Source organism: Cetorhinus maximus, chromosome 26 (genome assembly GCF_964194155.1).
Source record: "Cetorhinus maximus chromosome 26, sCetMax3.hap1.1, whole genome shotgun sequence".
NCBI classification, from domain to species: domain Eukaryota; kingdom Metazoa; phylum Chordata; class Chondrichthyes; order Lamniformes; family Cetorhinidae; genus Cetorhinus; species Cetorhinus maximus.
The window spans coordinates 34,761,902-34,788,560 of NC_135904.1; the positions used below are offsets into that span (position 1 = coordinate 34,761,902).

The 26,659-nt window shown below is 42.9% G+C and overlaps 1 protein-coding gene across 3 annotated transcripts in view; it reads right to left on the bottom strand.

Annotated features, from left to right (window-relative positions):
• The window catches only part of arnt2 (aryl-hydrocarbon receptor nuclear translocator 2), a 357,501-nt gene that overhangs the window by 157,428 nt on the left and 173,414 nt on the right, over nt 1-26,659 (bottom strand). For all 3 annotated transcript variants that reach the window (XM_078530482.1, XM_078530481.1, XM_078530483.1), the window contains exons 8-9: nt 15,104-15,180; nt 2,340-2,474 (exon numbers count right to left, since the gene is read on the bottom strand). In XM_078530482.1, coding sequence (XP_078386608.1) covers nt 2,340-2,474; nt 15,104-15,180 — 212 coding nt within the window. The remainder of the gene's footprint in view (nt 1-2,339; nt 2,475-15,103; nt 15,181-26,659) is intronic.

Genomic DNA, 26,659 nt, shown 5'->3' on the forward strand with positions numbered 1-26,659 from the left:
AGATCCAGTGATTTAAGCAAGTCGTATTCTGTCATTTCAAATAGTTTATTCCACAATTTAAAATAAAATGTCTAAACATCTCCTGTGCAGTACAGGAACTACATTTACAGTATATTCAGAACACAATCACTCAAATATTGTACGGTCATAAGGAATAGAAGCAGGAAAAGGCCATTCGGCTCCTTGAGCCTGCTCCACCTTACAAAAAGATCATGGCAGATCTGATTATGGTCTGAACTCCACCTTCCCGTCTGCCTCCTATAACCCTTGACCCTCTAGTACATCAAAGATTTAAGTCAGTCTTGTATATATTCAATGACCCAGACTCCACTGCTCTCAATGGAAGAGAATTCCAAACACTAACCACTCACAGAAGAAACTCCTCCTCAGCTCCATCTTAAATGAGAGACCCCTTATTTTTAAACTCTGCCTCCTAGTTCTAGAGTCCAACACGAGGAGAAACATCCTCTGTGTCTACCTTGTTAGGAGAAATGTATTTTGTGATTGGTTCAGTTATGAATATGACGGCCTGTTATTTTTTGAATGATGTTAGCATTTATAAAGTTATAACGAGCCTCAACAAGAGTTATAAAAAGGAGCAAACAAGCAACAGTTCTCTTGTATATAGTTGAATCTTCATTGAGAGGCAGGTAGATTTTAGTCAGCTTCCAGAATTAAGAAGAAAACAAAGAAAGGAGTTGTGAACACAAGAGTGCCACAATTTTTTATTTAGCAGCTTGACCTTTGGTGATTCTTTCCTTCAAGGAGGCATATGAAAGAATTTTTAAGATGTAAATCTATCCCAGAATTTAAAAAAATTTATATACGTATACAGGAGTGGGTGAGGAGATTTTTCTTTCATGGAGTTACTATATATGTGAAAAGGAAAGATTTGCATGGCTAAGGGGAAAGTAAAGGGGAATAGGGCTAACTGGATCTCTCTTTCAAAAGGTCAGTAGAGACACGATGCATCGAATGGCCTCATTCTGTGCTGTATAGTCCTATCAGGATCAGAAATAGATTCTGTACAGGTAGAAGAATAATTCCATTAGCTACAAAATGACTGACAGAATCGTGCTCTGTTCATTCTTAGCCCATGGCATGGTTTTCCAGCATTGCTGGCTCTCAGTCTGAAATCATAATCACATTCAGTTTTATAGAGTTAGGCTGGGACACTCGCCATAATCCTCTACACCTTATGAGGGAAGTTGGTTCTAAAATTGGCATGGAAGAAATCTGAAGTAAATATAGTATTTACATAGACTAGAACCATAAGTACTCCTCTAGACTATCCTTTACTTTTGAGCCTTTTCTCAGCCCTACCTAAGTAGGTGTCAGGGTTCTGTGACCGAACTGCAAGTTTGTTTTTGCTTTCTTGACTTCAGTAATTGACAAAAAAAAAGTCCTTCTGGGTGTGACTAACCAACATTCTTTGGTTTTAATTTTGACTTTCCGATTTCTTTAAAGTGCTGATGTAATTGCCCGCTGCAGCTCTACTCTGTAGCACCTTGGAATTTCTCATTATGTTGAAGATGCTATATTAAATACAAGTTGTTGTTGTCGCAGGGCCATCAAATATCTCAAGTACTTTTGAATAATCCAAAAAATAGCTGCAGAAATAGGGTTAAACGAAGTCGGTTAAATGCTGGATTTATTTCAGAGACACTAGTTTTCCACAAAAATAAGATAGTTGAGGTTTCCTAACATGTGATATTAACCACAATTATTTTTGGATTTAACCTTGCTTAAGTCAACAGCAATAAGCAGTTCAAAAGAACTGCTCAGGAACAGATGACTGATCCAACGTTATACACGCATATTGTGGCTCTGAAGATCAAGGCTGATCAGTAAGTTACAACCTACTTGGAAAATTCTACACTTGTGAAATTTCCCTAAACTGAAAAAAATGTAACCAATTGTGCAGTTTTTTTGGGTTGCATGACTAAAATTAACCAGAGCTAGTGTTTTGTTGGCTCTTATCTGCATTTGGCCCATTGGTATCTGTTTGTACTAACTCCCTTGATTTGACACACGAATTGACTACAGCTCAAAGCAGTATAGTGATTTACTGCTCCCAACAAATCCTAAAAGCACAGAGGTCATTTTGCATACTGGCCATTTATTGAAATTTCTGCATGCAGTTTCTCCAGGGGCCATAATTTTCTACTGGATCTGGCTATTGCCCTCATTAAATCTTTTCATGTGGTTCTCATAATGTACTGTAAAGTTTAACTGAAATCAGGCTAAATTTCAGGTGTTACACTAACACAGAGAAAAGTCTTTCTATCAATAAAGAGAGCCTTAAACAAGTCGGCAAATACATGAGCACGGGGACTAACCTGCGGTTGATAGCCAATGACTGTGATGCATCTATGATCCACGAATGTAAAGAGTCCATCTGAATTGTGCCTGGACAGGAATTCTGTGGGGATGGCGAGTCCATTCATATCCATACACACAGGTGAGCTGGTTACCTTAGAAAGTATGTTATCAGAATTAAATGTAATAGGGGGAATTCTACATTAAAAAGCATAACATATTATTTTTCTGTCTTGACTTCCATGCAAAGTATCACTGTGTATCCAGCCTATTTTTAACCATATAGCTCAGACATCTCCTGTTTGGTGCCAAGGTGAGAAAAAAGTCTACCTGTAAGAAGCACAATGAATCAAGTCACTGATAATGCAATGACTATCATCAGCTTGCAGAAAAGGGAGTTGCAAAAGGGCAGATCAACACAAAAAGTGAATTTCACAATCTGTCCTGGAGGGTAGAGGAATTAATAGAAGTTTTTAACATTAGACCTGAGGTGGAAGACTTCAAGATTACTTTTCAAATTAAATACTTTCCTCCTCCCTTCCTCGATAGGCAATGTGAAGGAGCAGCAGTTAGAAACAATCAGTTTGCCTTGTCTAGTTTGTTGCATATTTTCCTATTCTCCCAATTAGATGCAACTGGCTGCTTAGAGAGGAGCATAGAAACATGAGGAGGCCATTCAATCCCTCCATCATGTTCCCTAATTCAATTCCATCATGGCTGATCTGTACCTTACCTCATATCAACCTACCTCAGTTCTGTAATCCTTAATACTTTTACCTAATGAAAATAGGAGTGGCAGGAAAGGAGCAGAAAGAGGGAACCAAAATGGAAACATTAGGATAGGAGAAAAAAGTACCCATATGTTTGAAACAAATAAAACACAAAAGAACAACTTAATCTCTTTACAGACTAGTAGAGTGAACTATTTGTAATTATAATGAACAGTGAACACTTATGATTTCACATCTGGGGTATGTGTTAGACTCCAGCTCACAATGCTGCAATGAACATCTTTTGATGAATGCAAGAGATTTTTGACTGCATGAGTCTAATTCCTTGTGGGTGAGCCCACAATCTGCCCAGGGGGACTATCTTCAGACATCGCCAAATACTTTTGTTTCTCACTGAGGTTTCTTTAGGAGGATACTGAGAAATCAAATACCACAGAAAGATTTTACTGAAATGTTGCCTTTGTTGCTGCCTGATGGATGCTCTGGTAAACAGCTATCAAAAATAAACAAAAATCTAAATGAGCCTGTGTCCTGGGAAATGGAACCTCAAGCGCTTCTTGAGCTGTTGACAAACTCTGCATGTCAGATTTGGCAGTGACTTCGGCAGAATCATACGAGCAAGTTAGCTACCCGAGCTCCTGAAACAGGCACTTGACCAGGAAGTCGAGTGTGGAAGGTAGAAAAGTTAAAGGTTGGGGAAAGAGAGATACATATCCCCACAAAAAAGGTTAGAAGGTAATTGGCTCGTGCGGAGTTTCAAATCCAGCCTGGTTGCCTCTTTCTAATGATTTAACTCCCGGGTGAAATTAGTATGGGCAGATTCAATCCAGTACTAGTGGGCAATAAATCATAAAACTGTCAGCACTATTTTGCAATCTCACTCAGATAAGCCACAGGCTAGCTGGAATGGAAAATGTTAATAATGCCACAGTAAGCATCCCATTCTGAGGTTGTGAGATTGTGGATCTCACTTGTGCTATAAATGGTATGTCTATGCTTGATATGGGCACTGGCCACAAAATGACTAGTTTCCTTGCCATTATTCACCTTGTCCTGCCGATAATTTATTAAATGTAATAAAAAAGATTTTAGAAATATCAAATCAATAACCTTCATCTATTAAAAATGAAAGAAATTTCATAAGTAAATTTCACATCTAGAAATACAGTTTACCATCATAACTCTCAGGCAACTAGTATCAACACACAGAGCATTCTACAATGAGATGCCTGGTATGTGAACATAATAGGACAACTGGGTTCAATCAATGGTATTATTATAAACAAGAAAATATTGCAAAAATAGTCTTCTTACCGTTCCAAAATGCTTTAAATTCTCTTATGTAGGTTTTAAATGAATAAACTGTTAACTCACTGAATCTGTTTGTGTTTTTAAAAAATTCATTCATGGGATGTGGGCATCGCTGGCTAGGCCAGCATTTGTTGTCCATCCCTAACTGCCCTTGAGAAGGTGCTGGTGAGCTGCCTTCTTGAACCACTGCAGTCCATGTGGTGTAGGTACATTCACAGTGCTGTTAGGAAGGGAGTTCCAGGATTTTGACCCAGCCACAGTGAAAGAACAGCAATATGTTTTCAAGTCAGGATGGTGACTGGCTTGGAGGGGATCTTCCTTTGTCCTTTTAGGTGGTAGTGATTGTGGGTTTGGAAGGTGCTGTCTATGAAGCCTTGGTGAATTCCTGCAGTGCATCTTGTAGGTGGTACACATTGCTGCTACTGTGCATCGATGGTGGAGCAAGTGAATGTTTGTGGATGGGGTGTCAATCAAGCAGGCTGCTTTGTCCAGGACGGTGTCAAGCCTCTTGAGTGTTGTTGGAGCTGCACTCATCCAGGCAAGTGGAGAATATTCCATCACATTCCTGACATGTGCCTTGCAGATGATGGAGAGGCTTTGGGGAGTAGGAGGTGAGTTACTCGTCACAGGACTCTGAGCCTCTGACCTGCTCTTGTAACCACAGTATTTATATGACTAGTCCAGTTCCATTTCTGGTCAATGGTAACCCCCAGGGTGTTGATAGTGGGGGATGCAGTGATGTTAATGCCATTGAATGTCAAGGGTCAATGGTTGGATTCTCTCTTGTTGGAGATAGTCATTGCTTGGCACTTTTGTACCACAAATGTTACTTGCCACTTGTCAGCCCAAGACAGGATATTGTCTAGGTTGTTCTGCATTTGGACATGGACTGCTTCAGTATCTGTGGAGTTATGAATGGTACTGAACATTGTGCAATCATCAGCGGACATCCCCATTTCTGACCTTATGATGGAAGGAGGGTCATTGATGAAGTAGCTGAAGATGGTTGGGCCTAAGACACTACCCTGAAAAATTATTGGGACTTTCTTCAATCTGCTTCAACTTCTGCAGAATGCTTCTTACTAAATTTACAATTATTTTTTAAAACTGCCAAAATTAGTGAAGATTTTATTCACGTTAGATCAGTGATGTCCATTATTAGTGAAATACATCAATATTCTAATGACCTGTGCAACAAGCATAGGGCAGATTATCTATTTCCTACAAAGAAATTACAACTTTGATAACTTAGTCAATGAACAGACTGCCCAACAATGAAGCATACAGACCAGGATGGTATCAAGTTTGTCATGAAATGCATTGATCTTTATGTCCCTGGGTGTTAAATTAGCAGTCTGTGGAGATTGTAACATTTAAAGGTACTGGATGTTCCAATGCATGTTACATTGGTTCCTGCCTAGTAACAAGGGTGGGACCCTCTGGGAGTGTTTTGATAGGACATTAGGTCTGTTCAAGGGTCGGTGAGCAGCTCTTCTTGAGGCAGTTTACCAGCAACAAGTGTCAAAGACACAGTGACAGCAATAGATCCCGTTAAGTAAGTTAAAAGGGAGCAAAAAAATAGGCTCTGAATTAAAGCAAGAGCTGCAGTTAGCAGACTGGCTCTGTATTGTGGGCTGCTGGGGCAAAGGTACCTCTTTGGAGTACTGATGTTCTGCTTGGCCCAGCCATAGATCTGAAAGTGTGCTTGTAAACTAGTGTTGAGCATACTCGGGAATTCAGAGAGAAGGAATCTTAGAAGGTGAGATTGAAACACTGAGATGGGCCATTGTTAAAGCCATCCAAGTGGGATCGACTTTTGGAGAGAATTCCAAGGAGACATCTTCAAAGGTAAAGCTGGGAATCCCCCGTGAGACACAGTTTCAATGAGGTTATTTGAATTGTTGACTGGGTGGGTTCTTGAGAAATCCATGGACTTTGTCTTGGTTGCATCTGACACTTACTCTGTAATGTAGTGTGACAGTTCATATGTTAATTCACATGTACCTCATACTTACCCTTAATGTTAGAGTCTACTTACCCTTAACGTTTATAAGGTACATATTGCAAATAGTTTTATCTTTCTGAACTTGTATAGTAAATTTTGTTTTTGTTTGTTCAAAACCTGTGGAATCTTGTGGCTTTATCCCAAAAGGTGTCTTGAATCTCAACCTTTATCTACTTTAAACAGAACGCTATTAGTCCCTAACCGGGTCTCTCCCCACTTCCTGGGGTGTGGCCAAGGATCATAACATGTTCTATTCTTGGGCTCAGTTAGGGTTACAGGTGAGGTAGCCTCAGCATTCCAGGACTAAGGAAGAAATAAACCAACCAGGTTTCCTGCTCATGTGCTATCCAGTGATGCTGTTAGAAAAATGTGCTCACATGGACATTGGTAATGAGGGGATTGGGCTTGTCTATCAATACTTGCTGTCTGGGCGTACAAGAAACAGGGATTTGGGCAAGGTTCTGGCACCTGTAGGACTGCTCTCCAGGAGAGAAGGGAAAGAAGCTAGGAAAATATGTTTTTATGAAATCAAATAATTCACCAGGTCTACCTCAGGCTGCTTTATTATACCTCCTAGAGACTAGTTCTAGGAAAGCATTAGCAGATACCTTGGTGAGCCTTGAATCAGGAATGGTGTGCAGGATCAGAACCGAATTGGAAGGTCAAAAGTAAATTAAAATAGGCTAGTGGGGAAAATCAACAAAAGATCGCACTCAACAAAAATGGTTATTCTTTGTTCAACAAGTAATTGCAGAGGCACTTCATGTGCAAGAGATTCAGATAGGGTAGCTTTATCTGTAGGGCCATCCAAAAGTTAATTAATAAATGTGATTTTGGCTTTCCTGGATTCTTTTTCAATTTGAGTGCAATTATAGACCCACAATAACTTACAAAAATCTCAACTGGCAGCTGCTTTAGAGGTCAAAAGGGCTCTTAAAAACAAGATTAAAAGCACATGGTATGGCTGCATTTCATACTTATAACTGAGCAAACTTTAGGTCTTAGGAGTTTTATATAAAATACATCACTAACAGCAACCAGTACCACTGTAAGTTTAATTAAAACATAAAGAGTGGAAAGCGTCATCAAAGCAAAACACTTCATAACAAGCAGGATGACATGTGCACATTGCAGAGACTGGTAGCTGCAATGTCAAGTATAAATAAACTCACTAAAGTTACACATGATGTCCTTCATGGAAATTAGTTGCTTGGCATTTCAGAACTTGAGTGTGGCTGAGAAAACAGACATGCTGTCAAAGCTTCTCATCTTGCACAAATGCAAAAATACCAAATTTCAAAGGGATCAACAATTTATGCTGCATGAGAAACAGGGTACCAACCAGTTGGCAAGTGAGCTCTGATTGGTTGTGCCAGGAAATGCACCCAAACAGTTACCCAAAACCTTTTGTTTAAATGCACCCAAACAGTTACCCAAAAGCTTTTGTTTAAATTCAAAAAACGCAAGTCGACTCTGATTGGTTGAGGCATGCGATGAGAAATGCACCAGGGAACAGTGTCCCCCAAGATTTTGTTTAATTAAAAAGGCGCATTGCCTGACCAAATTTCTTTTGTTTGCAGAGGACCAGCCCTGCTTATGAATATAAGTAGCTTCTAGAAAGTGTAAATGAGCCACATTGCGAGCCCGACTGATAATCTTAAACTGGTTGTTGGTGTAATTCTTAGTTCACCCGGGACTGTTCAGTAAGTGCTGCCCAATTGCAGAATCACATTCGATGTTGGACGCTATGTTTTGAGTTTTGCAAACATCAGCTGGTTGAGTACGATCAATACTCATTCCACTGCGAACAGCCGATGGGACGTGCTGTTTGATACAATCTACCAGTCGTTGAGACATACCTGGCATTACACTGGCACTGAAATTCATATACATTACTCATTTGTGTGGTCGACAGAAGGTGTTTTTGGCTTCACAACAGCATCCCGTTAGTGGAGAACCCCAATCGTGCAGTTACTGCATAGTAGCAGCGTAAAACGGCTAGCTTCACCTGTTGCTAAATTTTTACCGAAAGTGGTAGCTTTAGGCCCGTTCATGAGTTTGTGCAATATACAACAAACAATAACCTGATCGGGGGAGCCATTATCCTCAGGAATAGCTTTGAAATGCCCTATTTCGGCATCAAGCTTGCATGGTGAGCAAATGGCTCGGGTCCTATGTAAGAGGTTGCCAAAAAGGTGGAGCTGTAGAAATCCCAACATGTATACTGACCAATGACAGTAGGTTTGCAGTAAACAGAACATATTAGCGGATTTCTCAACTAGGAAAGGGAGTGTTTTAGATTACCCCATTTCAAAGGTGAATTTCAGCGCAAGATGGAGCCCATTAAGGTGTGTATGGAAACACTTACATGCAGCTGGATATTCAAATACAGCAAACATATCATCTACATATCAGAAATAAGCGAGGGATAGGAGGTGAGGTATCATTTGATTGAAAAGGGTTTCCCATGGAAACCAATGAAAATGTTAACGAGGTGAGCCTAGAGAGAATCCCATGGCAACACCATCCATTTGGGAATTTGGTTATTCTTGCATCTATTCTGATGAGTGCAAGAGGAAAAGCTTCAACAGCATCTCTCTTTTTTCAGCAATATTTAATGGAAATTACAAAAGTATATTAAAAAAAACAATGCGACAAATAATACTGGATTTTGTACACCATGTGGTTGCCTACCACAATCACGATCTGTTGCAATTTAAAATTTAACTCTCCAGCGCAGTCCATAAAAGATCAGGACATTTAAAGGACAATTTCATATACGTTAACTATCTGTTTTAGATGTGGACAATAAGCATTTTGGGGGAATTTTCCACAGGTTCCTCCCCACCTTTATCAAGCAACCTTCCAGAACTCCCATTCTCTGCTGTTTTTAGTAGCCACATGTTGCTGCATACTGAGAGTAGGAATTCTTGCCAGGTCAGAAATTCCCATCCTGCAGCATGAATTGCTTGCCACCACAGCAGAAAACATAAGAGGTGGGGAGCAGCATCTCATGGGGATGGGAGAATCCAGGCACAGCACTTGAAAGGGAAAGGAAGAGAGGAAGATCTGTGGGGCTGATGAGAAAGTGCTAGGTTGAATTGAAGAGGAAGAGAGCGGATGAGGGGCAGAATTGCCAGATTGAATTGTGGGGAAAAGAACTGAGATTTGTAGTGGCTGAAATTATGGGCAGGATTTTCCGGCCCCACTGGCCGCCAGGATTGTTTGGCCCCGCCAAAAGTCAATGGGCTTTTGGCTGGGCCGCCGAAACTCCCGTGGTGGGTCCCGCCGCGACCAGGCCAGAAAATCCCGGCATCTGTCTGCACTGAGTTGGGAAGCTAGAAGGAGCAGAGTGTTTTGCAAAGTAGGTAGGGTGCCTCTGTGAATTGGGAAGAGTGACAGCTGAAGTAGCTTCTGGGAAGCTGGGATCTGGTCGGTCTGTTGGAACTCTAAATATCATTTGGTTAATATTAAAAAAAGGAAAAAAAGACTGTTGGGCATACGAAAGTCCCAATAGATTAGGACAATTAAAAGCACACTCCACTGCGCTTTTAGCATAAATACCTGTGTTGACATCACGAGCTTATACTCAGCAATTTCGGAACTGCCTCTCTCTTAGGGGCTGTGTTAGCTTTTGCCAGTTTCTAAATTGGTGTTTTGTTAACTTACAATATTAAAAACACGACTGATGATAAATATTCATCAGCTATTCTCCTTACTTTTAGCTATGGGTGGACTTGCCATCAACACTGTGTTCTGACACAGTGGTCAAGCTTCCGAAAGCTGAATAAGACCATGCACTGATGCCAATCACTAACTTAAAACCCGATGATGTTACTAATGACTCTCAACCTAAAGCTGACCTTGTGGGCAACATCTGACCTTACGTGAAAACAGTCAGCATTGATGATGTGCAGCACCAGCTAGAATTCAGATCTACATTTGGCATTTCAACATAAAAGAAAATTAGAATCCAACTGTCTACAAAATGGGCACACTACTGTGAGAGAATGCCCATTTTCTTCGCTTTTTTAAATGTATTTATGGAGTTTCAGAAGGTATTTGATAAAGTACCACATAATAGACTTGTTAGTAAAATGGAAGCCTTTGGGGTTAGAAAGGCAGTTGCAACATGGATCCAAAATAGTCTAGGACACAGAAAGCTGAATGGCTGTATTTTGGACTGGAGAAAGTGTACAGTGATGTCCTCCAGGGGTTGGTATTAGGATCACTACACTTTTTAATATATATTAATGACTCAGACCAAGGTGCAAGGATATGGTTTCAAAGTCTGCGGATGACAAGTTTTGAAATGTAGTAAGCTATGAGTGATAGAAAAAACCTTCAGGAGGACATAAACAGGCAGGTGAAATTTAATGGAGACAAATGTTAAGTGACGTATTTTGGAAGGGAAAATAAGGGGGCAATATAAATAAATAGTGTAATATTAACAATTGTGCTGGAATGGGGAAACTGGGGGGTTCACAAACTAAGATCTCTTAAGGTCTAGGACAAATTGATCAGACTCTTTAAAAAGCATACAGGATTCTGGCTTTATAAATAGAGGTACTGAGTGCAAAGGCAAGAAAGGTACAGTAAACTTTTATAAATCACTAGTTAAACGTCAGCTGGAGTATTGTGTCCAATTGCTGGCACCACATGCAAGGAAAGATGTCAAGGCCTTGGGAAGGTGCAGAGGAGATTTACTAAAATGGCACTAGGGCTAAGGGACCATATTATGTGGACAGACTAAAGAAACTGGGGTTATTCACCTAGAAAAGGGGTGACTTAATAGGGGTGTTCAAAATTATGAGGGAGTCTGATAGAGTGGATAGTGAGAAACTTTTTTTTAAACTGACAGGAGGGTGGTAACCAGAGAACACAAATTTAAGGTAATTAGGAAAAAAATCCAGGCCAGTGGTGGTGGGGGTGCGGGAGGGGGAGAGCTTGGGGGTGCAAATAAGGAAGCAATCTTTTTTACTTGGTGAATTGTTATGATCAGTGACAGGAAGATATAATAATTTTATAACGTTATTGGAATTTATTGTAGAGTAATAGTGGTGTCTGTGTGTATGTGCTTGAGTGAGAGACTTAACTGAATTCAAGGCAGCTGGTCTGAAGGCTTTGATGTAACAGAAGATAAGCGAGGTTTGAAATGCTAAATGGTAAACACAGGTATAAAGAGAATATTTTCATTTTGAAATAAGCTAGGCTAGCTCAAATTCAAAAGGCGGAGTGAAATGCTTCACCTAGCCAGGAGAATTTAAGAAAGTGTTTATTTTTCCCAAAGATTACTGGTAAAACTGGTATGATGAGAGATTTTTTATTATTTAAGATATATAGTCCAAAGACATGGGAATTTGCATTCAAAGGGGAAAATATGGATGAAGGAGAGAAGGCGGTGTTCAAGGGAAGGAATTCTAAGATCTAACGAGTGTGAAACCTTCCAGCATCTAAGCCTCAAGCTGCTGTCTACAAAGAACTGAAGTTAAAAAAACTCACTTTGAATTGGATTGTTCAGGGTACCGTGTTTCTTGGCCTGGGTCTTTTAAAATCCATGTGTCTTACTGTTGCCTTAAAGAAAGTGTAACTGGGAGTTAGATTAATTAGGGGATTTAGAAGTTACCATAGTAGTAATTTGCAGATCTATGTATGTACTTAAAATCATTTCTCCTATTAATAAAGGTTTAATTTAGTTTTGTAAGAAGCCTATAAGACTTGGTGGTCTAATTAGTACTGAATTCAAGGCACGCATCTCAAAATTTATATAAATTGCAAAACGGTTGTGGCAGTTGTTTCGAGTTTCCCCTTTGGATTTGAGCAGCTCGGCATTTACCATCAGCTGTGACATAACATCAGGAATGCAATTTTTAAAAATTCATTCACGGGATGTGGGCTTCGCTGGCTGGGCCAGCATTTATTGCCCATCCCTAGTTGCCCTTGAGGAGCTGGTGGTGAGCTGCTTTCTTGAACCGCTGCAGTCCATGTGGTGTAGGTACACCCACAGTGCTGTTAGGGAGGGAGTTCCAGGACTTTGACCCAGCAACAGTGAAGGAACAGTGATATATTTCCAAGTCAGGATGATGAGTGACTTGGAGGGGAACTTCCAGGTGGTGTTCCCATCTATCTGCTGCCCTTGTCCTCCTAGGTGGTAGTGGTCATGGGTTTGTAAGGTGCTGTCTAAGGAGCCTTGGTGAATTCCTGCAGTGCATCCTGTAGATGGTACACACTGCTGCTACTGTGCATCGGTGGTGGAGGGAGTGAATGTTTGTGGATGTGGTGCCAATCAAGCGGACTGCTTTGTCCTGGATGGTGTCAAGCTTCTTCAGTGTTGTAGGAGCTGCACTCATCCAGGCAAGTGGGTTGTATTCCATCACATTCCTGACTTATGCCTTGTAGATGGTGGACAGGCTTTGGGGAGTCAGGAGGCGAGTTACTCGTCGCACGATTCCTAGCCTCTGACCTGCTCTTGTAGCCACAGTATATATATGGCTAGTCCAGTTCAGTTTCTGGTCAATGGTAACCCCCAGGATGTTGATAGTCGGGGACTCAGTGATGGTAATGCCATTGAACATCAATTCCTAAGAGGGTAGTGGAAACAGATTCAATGGTGATATTACAAATTGAATTGGACATGTACTTGAGAACGAGAAACTTGCAGGGCTATGGGGAAATAAAATGGGAGTGGGACTAATTGGAAAGCTCCTTCAAAGATACTGCGCAGGCACGATGGACCGAGTGTGTTGTGCCGCATAATTCTGTTAGAAATTTGCTACTTCTAATAGCACATGCTGTAAGCATTGCCAAGTAAAATGTAATGCTTAAGCAATTAGTGGAACTCACTCATGTTAATTAATTGCACAATAAAATAATTTTAGGAGTTCTGGAAAGTTGCCTGGTATTGAATTTCAGTTTCTGTTTCTAATTTAGAATCAATCGCATCTGAGAGCCTCAGCATTTTGAAAACAACAGATCTTGAAAAATATCAAAGGCAATCTGTAATTGTGAGAGCAGCACTTAAAAAAAAACAAAATCACAAAGGAATTTTCATTTGTTTTCTACATTACCAAAATTTCATCTCAATTTGTTTTTGAACATTTTCCTCTCAATGTGAAGGCACAGTGCCTCTCAGAAAACATTTTGCTTGCTGTGCACGGGATTGTCAAAGATCACATGAATCTGTTCCTTCTGCGTTGTGGACCCATCCCATTTGAAAGATGAGCATTGGGCAAGTATCAATCTTTTCCCAAATTGCTCCTCTCTTCCAGTATCAGAATTTCCTACTCAACCAGAAGAGGGAAAACTCCTGCAGAAGTCTCCTACTCAATATCGCTGTCACAGGGGTGGGGAGTTTGTTGTTGCAGTTCTTTATCTTAAAAAAATGCAATAAATTGACACATCCATTTTTACCTCTTGTCTGCATTTGATTAAGACGACAAGAAATAGGAGCATGAGTACCATAAGGAGTCCTTGAGCCTGCTCCACTATTCAATAAAATCATGGATGATCTTGGACCTCAATTCGACTTTCCTGCCCAATCCCAACATCCTGATTCCTTTAGAGTCCAAAAATCTAACTCAGCTTTGAAAATACACATCGACAAACTACCCAGAGCTCTCTAGAGGGCAGAATTCCACTGATTCACAACACTAAGTGAAGAAATTTTTCCACATCTCGTTCTTAAATGATTGGTTCCTTATCTGAGACTATGCACCCTAGTTCTAGGCTCTCCAGCCAGGAGAAACAACCTCTCAGCAAATAACTGTAAGCTCCTGAGAATCTTTTAAGTCTCAATGTGATCATCCCAATTTCAGAGCCCAATCTATTCAATCTGTCATCACAGGCCAACACTCTCACCCCAGGAACTAATCTAGTGAACGCTCGCTATGCTGCCTCCTTATCCTTACTTAGATAAGGCCACCAAAATTGTGTACAATGCACTAAGTGTGGTTGCACCAAAGCCCTGTACAAAAGTAGCAACACTTTCTTACTCTTGTATTCCAGGTCCCAGACCTAAAGGTAAATATGCTATTTATCGTTCTAACTGCTTGGTGTACCTGTATGCAAACTTTGTGTTTCTTACAAAAGGAGACCCAAATCTTTAAGAACGTCAACAGTTAGAAGTGAATAACCTCAAATTTCTCTGAAATACATCTGCCACCTTATTGCCTACTCACTTAAACTATCTAAATCCCTTTGCAGGCTCTGTGTGCTCTTAGAGCTTACTATCCCACAAAGCACTGAATCATCAGAAAACTTGGATACATAATGATACCTTCATTAATAGATTGTAAATAGCTGATGCCCCAGCACAGATCCTTGCAGCATCCCAGAACCTGCCAACTTGAAAATGGCCCATTTATCCCTACGTTCTGCTTCCTGTCCTTTAACCAGCTCTTTATCCATGCTAATGTATTCACCAACCTCATGAGCCCTTACCGTATGCAATAACCTTTTATGTGGCATCTTATCAAATGCCTTTTAGAAGTCCAAATACACAAATCTACTGGTTCCTCTTTATTTACTGTTAGTTACATCAACAAAAAAGTCTAATAGCTATAGGTAAGGAAGGTTCAAAGAGGTTTTTAATACACCAGGTTTACTTTACAAAATTGGTGTCCGATTTGTATGAAGTTTGTAGTGCTCTGTAATGAAGCAGAATTGATAAGAAGTCTGCGTCATCTGTTGGGCAAAAGATACAACCATACAGCTCTCCTCAACTTGAATATTAATGTACCTGCAGGCGTCCAATTGCAACAAGGCAAAATTTACTGCTTTGTCCGCCATCTGATTCCTCCTCTGGAAGGGTCATTCCTGCCAAACAAAGAATATGTCGTTCTTATTATTAAGAAGTGTCATCACTTATGCTATCACTTCATTCAGGTTAAACACTCTGACAAGAGCTATTTTGTACATGGTAACAAATAGGTTGACCCTTATTCAAAGTCTCTGAATGACTTAAGCAACACAATAATTTGCCAGCTGACAGAGTTTACGAGGATATCATACATGTCAAATAAAACTGCAAAATGTGATTAATGACATCCAACTGCCTGCTGTGAACAAGTAGGCATGAGGCAGAGTTTTCTGCCTGTTGGGCGGGTTGAGCAGGAGTGGCTGTGGGTGGGCACAGACCCGATCGGCACCCGCGATCGAGGCTGTGCTGCCTTTTTGCGCGGGAGGGCCAATTAAGGCCCGCCCAGTGCATTTCCGACTCCTGTGAATAGCGGGAGTGTGCGGGCTGCGGCGGGCGTGTACAGACCGCCGGGTCCAATGGTAACACGGCAGCCTGTTTAAAGGAGGGCCTGGCAGCCTCCTGTAGGCTGCTGATAATGGCCACGTCCAGGTCACACCGCAGGGGGTCTGCTGAGCAGGGCAGGCTGGAGGGAAAGGGCAGGCTTCAGGGTCTGCCACAGGAGCAGGGCAGGCTACAGGGTAGGCCAGCAGGGGGACATTGTGCCCCTCACTTTTCTGATGATTGCCTTGCTGCCCTCCTCGAGGAGGTGGCAGCACGGCAGGAGGTGTTGGTCCCCCAGGATGGGAGGAGGAGGCCCCCTCACATGACCAAACGTGCCTGGGAGGAGGTGGCGGGGGTGGTGAGCTCCCGCAGCGCACCTGGATCCAGTGCCGTAAGCACTTCAACGGTTTGGTGCACTCTGGAAGGGTGAGTACCATGTTGGCATTGGGCATTTAACCCAGCAGGTAACCTTAGGCTTTGAGGGCCCCCCCCCCACCCCTCCTCCAAGTCTTACTGTCGTGACTGCATTGAATCATGTTGGGCATTTCTCATACGCTGGGTGGGCAAGTAGATAGTGCCCATGCTTACATCAGCCTGAGTGGTTCATGAGGTGATGAGTTCTCCCCCGCACCATGTGTTGCTCTTAGACGCACATGACTAGTCTGGGGGCAATCTGCAGGAGATGCAGCTTGGCGCACACTCAGAACTCCAACACATGTCCTATTCAGGGTGATGAGATTGTGGAAGGGGAGCCTCAAGGTCTCGTGGCCAAGAGCCATCTGCTGCCCTCGATGCTGCACCTAGTTGCGCTTCCTTGCTATGGGAGCTAAGACCGTGTGTTTCCTAAAGTGATGGACGCAGAACGTGTCCAAGGTGGCCGTTGGGGGGGTTTGGGAGCCGGCGCACTACCTTTGTCTGACTGATCAGCAGTAGCGGGGAGAGGAGGCACTGGAGGCCTGATATGGGCCACTGTGGTTGGGGTGCGGTGTGCGTGTGCAGAGTCCATGTGCGATTAGCCGCAATGAATGGTCTTCTCTGTTTTTCAGGAGAAGAATGCCCACAATGCGTGTGAACTTTTGCAGACTGGAGGCGGCCAGGCCCAGCTCATGATTTTAAGCCGTTTTGAACGGGAGGCTCTGGAGCTTGAGAGGCGCCATGCGCCCAGGTCCACAGGTGTCAGTGAGGCTGGGGTGGGACGGCCAGGTATTTGAGGTCAACAGTGACATCTGCTCTGTCTTCCCACCATCCATAGCACTGATGACTGTTTGATTTGTTATTGTTACGACATTGCTCATTCACAGACTGATAGAGTCAGAGGTGTGGGTCATAGACAAAGGTCCCTCGGCCCTTCGAAGATGCGCGTGTCAAGCACCTTCCAAAGTCGCCTTATCCCATTTCCCACCACTAACCCCATGGCCTTGTATGCCATGGCATCGCAGGAGATGCAGCTAGGCACATACTCAGAACTCCAACACATGTCCTATTCATGGTGATGAGATTGTGGAATACTTAATACATGTTAGGAGGGTTTCTGTGTCCGCCACCCTTTCAGGCAGTGCGTCCCACATTACTGTGTGCAAAACTTGCTCATCACATCACCTGTCAACCTCATGCCCCTTACCTTAAATCAATGCCACCAGGTTACTCATCCCTCCGCCAAGGGCAAAAGTTCCTTTCTGTCGACCCTATCTATGCCCCTCATAATGTTATAAAGCTCAATAATGTCACCCCTCAATCTCCTCTGCTTCAGAGGAAATATCCCCAGTCTATGCTATGCTATCCTCATAAGTCAAACCCTCCAGCCCAGCCAGCATCCTGGTCAGCGACCTCTGCACTCCAATCGCATCCCTCCCATGAAGCGCTGATCACAACTGAGCGCAGAACTCTAGCTGTGGCCTAGTCAACGTTTTCTGCACTTGCAACATGACCTCCCTGTTCCTATTTTCTATTCCTCAGCTAATAAAGGCAAGTATGGCATTTACCTTGTTAAATGCCTTATGTACCTGTCCCGCTACCTTAACGGGCCTGTCGACATGCACAGCAAGGCCCCTCTGATCCTCCTTACTTTCCATGCTCCTACCATTCCTTGTGTATTCCTGTACCTTGTTTCTCCTGCTCACATTTATCCACATAACATTACATTTGGCATTCCTTAGGCCATCTGACCAGCCCGTCTGTATCCGCCTGTAATGTAAGGATATCCTCCTGACTATTTGCCACCCCACCAATATTCGTCTCCATAGGTTCTGGAAGGTTGAGCACATAATGAGCCTGGGGGAAAGGGATGAATTGTGCCACTGTGTGCACGCTAACTGATCCACTGTCCTTGTTATTTTCAGCATCATCAGAGGCTGTCGACCAGGAGGAGCTCCAGATGCCCCCTCTCACACCTGAGGGCCCTCAACTGTCACCTGCGTCATACCATTTCTGCGAGGCAGGCACCAGCGCAGATATTAGCACATTGGTGGGAATTGCAACATCGGCTAGTGTCCCGGGGCACAGTGGAGAGGGCACTTCACAATCGCTGGAGGAGCTGGCAGAGAGTGCCGATGGCGCCAACAGTCAGAGGACTGCAGGGGACCAGGCACGTGCTGAGTCGGGGCGTGATGATGTGCCTCTGGAGTCGTCCGTGACGCAGAAGCTGCAGGAAATGCGGCCGGGTGTGTGGGAGCATCTGGGAGTGTTGCATGAGATGATGCTTCGCTTGGTGTCCGTGGTGGAGGAGTCCATGTGGAGCATCACTGATGCAATGAGCCTCGTGGCAGAGCGTCAGGCTTCCTCCATGGAGAGAGTGGCGACTCTTGTAGAGAGGGGCTTCCAGGAGAACAAGCAGCTTCTCCTGGGGTTACGCTCGGACCTGCAAGCCCTCACAGCGCCACTGGCCACAGCTGGTCATTGCCAATGTGGGAGATGGTGTGGGCTTTAAAATTCCCAGCTCATTGCCCACCCATCGATGGTGAGCAGGGAGTTCTGGGTGACCTCACGGTGGAGCAGCTGCCTGTCGTATCTGCGGGCTCCTTTCACGGCACTCTGGATGAGGGCAACAGCTGCTCTGCCTCTCCCAGTGACCACTTCATCCGGTGAGGCTGCAATGACTGGGGAGATGCCAGCTGTGGACCTGGCAGATCCCTCCCAGGCGGGGCCAGCACAGGCTCCACAGGCCAGAGGACGACCGCCAAGGTCATCGAGGTCAACAAGACAGCAGAGTCAGCAGGCTGTCTCAGATGCCACTCCGAGCAATGGGGTGGCACCAAGACGTAGCACCCGTAAACATAAGCATAAGGCACCTTAGGCACATCATGGGTTTCTCACTGGTGCTTTTGTGTTGGCCCGAGATTAAGGAATTATTTGTTTATGCTTGAAAAACATTTTGTTTTGACTTTGTGTGACCTTATGATGGGGAAAATTAAAACCAGATGTGTTACCATGGTTGAGGGTGGCTCCTTTGTTCTGCATTTGTATGTTTTACATACACATCACGAGTGTTTGAGTGGACATTGAAGTTTATGTCCAAAGCCCTTAGTTGCAGCTGATGACGTGGCAGGTGTAGCACTTAAGTGGTGAGTATGGAAGCGCCAGGCAAGGTTGGTGCTGCTGATCCATTTGTGTGGAGCTAGCTGAAGGTTCGTTGGATTAAAGTTTCCTGGGTGTCCCTGCCTCTGTGGTGTATTCCCGGGTCAGCGTTTAGCCCCTCATCATTCCCGTGCTTCCTCATCCTCAGAATCCGTGCTGGACTCATCATGTGCAGCCGCATCCACAGCGTCCCCCCTTTCCAGCGCAAGATTGTGGAGAGCGCAGCATGCATCCACTGTCACTGAAACACGATCTGGAGGGTACTGGAGTGCGCCCCCTGAGCGGTCCAGGCATCGGAAGCACATCTTGAGAAGACCGATGGCTCTCTCCACCATAGCCCTTGTGGAGGCGTGGCTCCTATTGTACCGCTGCTCAGCTTCTGTTCTTGGATGGTGGAGAGGCGTCATGAGCCACCTTCTGAGGGGATAGCCCTCGTCACCCAGCAGCCATCCATCCAGCCAGGCTGGAGCACTGAAGAGCCTCGGCACCTGGGAGTGTCTCAGGATGTAGGCATCATGGGAGCGGCCTGGGTACCTTGCACAGACTTGCAGAATCTGCATCCTGTGATCACACACTATCTGCACGTTCATGGAGTGGAAGCCCTTCCTGTTGACAAAGGCACCGGGCTCACCTGTTGGCGCCTTGATGGCCACATGTGTACAGTCTATTGCACCCTGGATGCGGGGGAAGCCAGCAATAGCCGTGAAGCCTCTGGCTCACTGTGCCTGACTTGCCTGGTCCTAGCGGATGTGGATGAAGGTCAATGCACGCCTGAACAGAGCGTCAGTAACCTGCTTGACACAAGTGTGCACAGCTGACTGGGAGACACCACAAAGATCACCCATTGAGCCCTGGAAGAAGCCAGAGGCATTGAAGTTGAGGGCAACTGTGAGCTTCAGAGCTGTTGGCATGGGGTGTCCACCCACATAGTTAGGAGAGATCTCAGGGCCAATCATCTGACAGATGTAGTTGACTGTCTCCCTTGACAGTTGGAGCCTCCTTCAGCACTGCACCTCAGTCATATTGAGGTAGCTGCTTCGCTGCCTGTATACCCTGGCAGCAGGATAGTAGCGTCTTCTGCGGCCCCTTCCACCTTTGGTTACCTCTTGGCCCTGTGCCCCTTGTGCCTGCACCTGTTCTCCCAACGGTAGCTCCTTTGGAGGCTGATAGTGCACTCCTGGCCTTCTCCTTATTCTAGCCCTCCCTTCCTCCTCAGAGGAGCTGCCTCCAGTGGACATGTCAGAACCCATACTCAGGCTAAAGGGAGGCCTCCGGAAAGCTGTAGGCCCGATAAAGATTCCTGACTGCAGAGAGCTGAGCTGAAGGTTCAAAGTACAGAGAAAGCTGCTGGAATTTGTTCAGAACTGCTGCAGATCACAGGGAATTTTAAAACACTTTCTGCAATAAATACTCTCAGACCAGATTGACAACCCCACTGAGCCTTCTTATCCCGCCCGTGGAGTTTTATTAAAAAGCCTCTTACCCGCCTGCCCGTTGCGCTCGTGCGCCAACCCAAAGGTCGCAGGGGAGCCTGAAAATTGGCGCCGAATGACGATTTAAGGGCCTTAACTAGCCCGTTAATTAATGACAGGCGGGCGTTGAAATTCATCGTGTGCCCGCCCAGCGAAATATCATGATGGCGCGCAAGAGTTTGGAGAAGTGTTTGTAGAGTTGAAGCAGCTGATAAGAACGATGAGGGAGAGGGGGTGGTGGGGGTCGGGCTGACGAGATCCTGTAGGGATCTAAGCACGTCAAGCAGAAAATTCTGCTCATGGAGTTCTGGTATGCACCACAGCACTCAGAGATCACATGGTTCTTACAAGGCTGTTGTGTGACAGTGGTCACCTGCTGCACGACAGACACATTTCATCGCTGAATGCAGAAAAAAAAGGAATTGTATTATTTTGTAAAATACATATTAACATTATTTAAATATATATTTGTGTATAGAAAAAAAATGATCAAAAACAATGCTCATCCAAAGGATATTTTCAAGGGTCAACCAGAGGCTTGGTGCAAGAGTTGGGTATTAAGAAGGGTATTCAAAGGGGAGAAAGAGGCAGAGAGGTTTATAAAGGGAACCACTGTGTGCGCAGCTGGAGATACAGCCACCAAAGGTGGGGCAAAGCACATGGGAAATGCACAATGGCTCAAAGCCAGTGGATTGAAGAGTTTGGAGAAGAGTTTGTAGAGTTGAAGCAGCTGATAAGAACGACGAGGGAGAGGAGGTGGTGGGGGTAGGGGTGACGAAATCCTGTAGGGATCTAAACACAAGAGTGAGAATTTTGAGATGGTCACAGAAAGATTCTATTATTGCTAATTACAGTGCCCACTTAAGGACTTTTCCTCAGGAGAAGGTAGAAGACATAATGGGCTGGCTGCACTGGTGAAATGGTGGGGAACACAAGAGGTTAAAACCACATTCCTAGAAGGATGGCAAAAACTGCTCCCTGACTAGTCAAAATCCACCAATCAGGAAACTAGCCTTCTTTTCAACCCTCCAGTCCAGAAGTTTATCAGTTTGAAGTGGCTGAATTCATCTTTGCACACAAGCACAATGAAGGAGGAATTAACAGCTGCTTCACAGGATGGATCAAAGAAGACAGCAAGCTGCTTCTGCACATCATTGTGCAGTGCCTTTAAATAACAAAACATTAGAATTCCAATAGTACCAGGCCTAAAAGCTATCAGAAATAATGCACCACGTGCTTTTATTTTAATGGACCAGGTACCCTCAATTTAGGAGCCAATGCTTAAGTGAATACCTATTACATTATCTTATCAGGCTACTTACCAGCAGCATTCAATTATCAAAAAATTGCAGTACAACATTTCCCAAAGTATTCAGCAGATTTTTTTAGGCTAGAAGATTTAGAAAGAGATTGAGCACAATTGTTTTTACAAAATGGAAACAATTTCACATTATTTAAATGTTATTTTGCTGGGTTGCAAATGCAAAGCTCATAGCATTAAGAAGTGATGTATGCAATTATTCATCGATAAAATAAGGGGTTAAAAAGCCTCTCTGCCAGGGCTGCAGGGTTTAGGCCTGGCATAATGGGAGGTGATTGTACATAAAATTCTACCAGCACTTTCGGTCCGACGACCATCCGAAAACTCTGCATTGGCCTCTCGTACATCTTCCACCATCTTCGTTTCATCACTGGCAGCCTTACCCTCAGCTATTCAACTATTTCACTTTAAGCTCTGGAATTCCCTCCCTTTCTCTCCTCCTTCAAGATTCTCCTTAAAGACCTCATTAATCAAGGCTTTATTCACCTGTCCTAATATTTCCTTTGGCTTTGCATGAAATTTTGCCTGATTACACTCCTGTGAAGTTCCTTGGGAAAAGTTTCGACATTAAAGTATAATTGTATAAATCGATGTTCTTGCATTTCAACAGAAATTGTTTGACAAAATTGAAGCTGATCCCCTCATTTAAAAAGATCAAGGTTTCTCATTTCCTTATACATGAACCAAGTATCAGTTTAATATTTTTAAAATATCCACATTATGTCAGGTGATTAAAAATAGACGTCCCGAACATTGAATTCTAGGGCTGGATTTTCCTTCCTTGGTTCTGATCCCAATGTTGGGCTGAATTCTGGGTCAGGAATTTGAAACTGCTAGCAGTGGGACCCTGGAAGCAATTTTTCAAAAGGTGGCAAATTAAGAACCCCTCCACAGGATCGTCACAGGCCCTTTGCCAATCATGACTACAGAGTCAGAGGTAAAATTGTAAGATAGAGTAGTGGTGCCTCAGTCTGTCATCGGGAGGCCACCTCCATTCCTCGGCCGGGTTTCAGCCTCAGCAGGGGACTCACATGCCAATTGGAAAATTCCAGTCGGTATTGGCATAGTGGTCTCAATAGGCCCTTTTTAGGTTGCCCAATTGGCTAGCCGCAACTTGTGGGCAGGTAGCTATCACACCATCACCTCCCCCCGCCGCCCAACCTTAACAATCCAACCTGTTCAAAAACAGCCTGGAAGCAGGAAAAATGTCAAGTGTGCCAGCTGTCAGCAGAAAATGACAGGCCTTCCTGCATCTGTGGAAACCTCCTTAGCCCTTCAAAAATCCGACCTGTGATGTTTATTTCATTTCTGATCAAGTCCAATTAAGGAACTTCTATGATAGGATGAGGGCTATTTATTACAACCTTGTGGATTAAAATAAGAAATCCATGAGCACCAGGAACTTTAAATAAACTATAATGTATAGATTATTATTTCATTCTGGCCATGGCACACAAACAGACCACCAAACTAAACATCGCTTGGCTGAGTTTAATTAGCCAACCTTATTTGCTGATTTCGTTTCAATGGCTAAATAAATAAATTCCTTTAAAGAGTAAGAGGATACTAAAAAAAACCTGAATTGTTGAAGTACTTTTTCCAATGATGTGAAGTAGAATACTTGTGGTGGGCCAAGAGAGATCATGTGTGGAGAGAACTAGAAATGGAATTTAGCTTTGTGGCTTCCTATATGCAGTTTAACATATTTCAAGGACCAGAAAAAAACATTATAGTACACTGATTATTTATCAATAATCTCAACAGCTGAAAGTAGAAATTGAAAACGTAAACAGACGTAATGCAACAGGAGTGCAGCTGAAGAATACTTGAGATTTTGACTCAAACAGCTTAAGCTCATTAATTTAGGATCCAGTTCTATATTTTATGCTCAAAAGGATAAAATAAAATAATTACTTAGCATATCTATTAAGCAAGTACACTCACTGACTTGCAAACTAAGTAAAAATAAATGCAATAAAACTAACCTTACAAACTAGTATCAAATAGGAAAGCACACAGGCATCGAGGTGTCCTACATACTGGAGGCTGAGTTGGAAAGACTAAGAGGCTGCACTTGGTACCTCAATTGTGTGGGGAGCAATGCAAGTGCTTGTAACTACATGAGGTGTATCTTTGTTGTACTGATTATTTAAAGTGAAATTTGTCTTTTTATTTGAAATATAATTTACTTATTAATTCACGTTTGAATCGTGTTGATTTTAGTTGGTTTGCTACAGCAAAAGTTTAAAAAAGTTAAGTTTTTGCCTTTGGTCATTTCTGTTGGCGTAATTTTGGACATTAGAAATTTCAATTACTGAGGAAAATGGTGGCACAATACAGTTTATTTCATAGTTTTGTGAAAAAGACAAATAACAAAATTACAACAGTATTGAGCAATATCAGGTAGTTAGCAGTCTGTGTAGCAGCCCACTAAAGGCAGTACCAGCATATTAAATCATTTTGAGGCCTCATTTGCCTTGATTTTACCACCCATACTCTGGATGAATATATCATATCCCTGCCCCAATCTATTTCCAGTGTCACTATTGGCAGAAATTAGGTATTTAAGAAAATAAAAATATTGAAAAAAAAAACAAGTGGACTGTAGACCCCTGACTATTACATCAATTAACTGGTAACAGTAAAATAATGGGGAGCCAACCTGTGAGTGATAATAAATTAGCAAAAAGCAGCTAAGCCTGACTTTAGAATGAAAAATAAACTTGCTTTATTTTTTATGAAGAAGCATTATTCAATTAGGCCATGGAAAGCCTTATAAGCATGGAATTCTTTCAGGAGCAACTGGCAAAGTATTGTGTGAAAGTTTGCTCCAATTTAGTGAAGTTAAATAAAACCTAGAGATGGATTAGCAATTGACAGCAGGAACGAAAGTAGGCGCTTTTTGGGAAAATGTTGTCGGTTGAGAGATGGAAAGCTTGGAGTAGACTGCCCCATAGATCAGCGCCCAGGACCTTTCTGTGGTCAAATTTACAGACGAGATAGGGGCACAACTTCAAAGTTTGTAGTTAAACAGTGAGGATGATAAACACAGACTTCAGGAAGATACATAACACTGGTGAAATAGGCAGACAGATGGCAGAGGAAATTTTAAGTGGAATTGTGAAATGATGCATTTGAGGAAGGAGAATGAGGAAAGGCAATATAAACTAAATGGTAACATTTTAAAGTGGGTGAAGGAAGAGAGCGACCTGGGAGACTGCATATACAATTCTTTGAAATTGGAGAACCGTTAAACATACAGAATCCTTGGCTTTATGAATAGGAGTGTAGAATACAAAAGCAAGCAAGTTATACTAGACCTTTATATGCTAAGCGAGTTAGGCCATAGCTGGAGATATTGTATCTAATTCTGGCTACCATACTTTAGGAAGGATGTCAAGGTCTTGAGGAGGGTGCATAGGAGATTTACTATAATGATACTAAGCATGAAGGGCTTCAGTTATGTGGAGAGACCAGAGAGGTTTAGATTGTTCTCCTTAGAGCAAAGAGGGAGATTTCATAAAAGTGTTCAAAATTATCTGGGGTTTGGATAGAATAAATGATAAGATCATAAGAAACAGGAGCAGGAGCATTTGGCCCATTGAGCCTGCTCTGCCATTCAATGAAACCATGGCTGATCTGACTGTGGCCTTAACTCCACTGTCCTGCAAGTCCCCCATAACTCTCGGCTCCCTTGTTGATTAAAAAATCAGTCTAACTCAGCGTTGAATATATTCAATGATATTCAATAATCAAGGTGGATTGTTTCCATTGGCAAAAGGGCAGGTAACTAGGGTGCACAGATTTAAGATAATTGGCAAAAAAACGAAAGGAAAATGAAGAGTTTTCTTTTTACACAGTGAGTTATGATGATCTGGAATTCACTGCTTTAGTGGTGGTGGAAGCAGATCAATAGTAACTTTCAAAAGGGGATTCGTTAAATATTTGCAAAGGAAATCTTTGCAGGACTATATGGAAAGCATAAGGGAGTAGGACTAATTGGAAAGCTCAGGCATGAAGTCCACCTTGATTTAGCATCTCTCCAACAGTGTAGCACTTCCTCAGTACTGTACTGGAGTGTCAGCCTAGACTTTGCTGTTGAAGTCACCGGCAATGGGACTTCAACTAATAAATGTTTAGTGACATTCCTGGATGGGTGGTCAGACAGAAAGTTGCCAGCTTAGGTTGGGTGGATGAGAAAGGCTGAATGTAACTAAGCAGGACAGAGGGACATCCTTGTGAACAAAGGGGAGAGCTAAAAAATAAACGTAGAAAATAGGACAAGTAAAAAATTGCATTTAACGTGGATTAATATCCAACAGAAAACAGTCAATAGAAGAATAAGATAAAATTAAATTAAAACATTATGTATCGAAACATTTAAAGTCAAAAACAAAAACAGAATTACCTGGAAAAACTCAGCAGGTCTGGCAGCTTCTCTGCCGATGCTGCCAGACCTGCTGAGTTTTTCCAGGTAATTCTGTTTTTGTTTTGGATTTCCAGCATCCGCAATTTTTTGTTTTATCGAAGCATTTAAAGTGACTTGCGAATGGGAATTTTATTTAAGACTTTCTGGTAATTCATTGGCTAGAAAGGCAGCTAGATGGTCAATAGTATTCAGTTACACACTGAGTTCCAGCTTCACAGAATTACTCTTCACAATAAAAGGTTCAGTTTAAGATTTTCTAT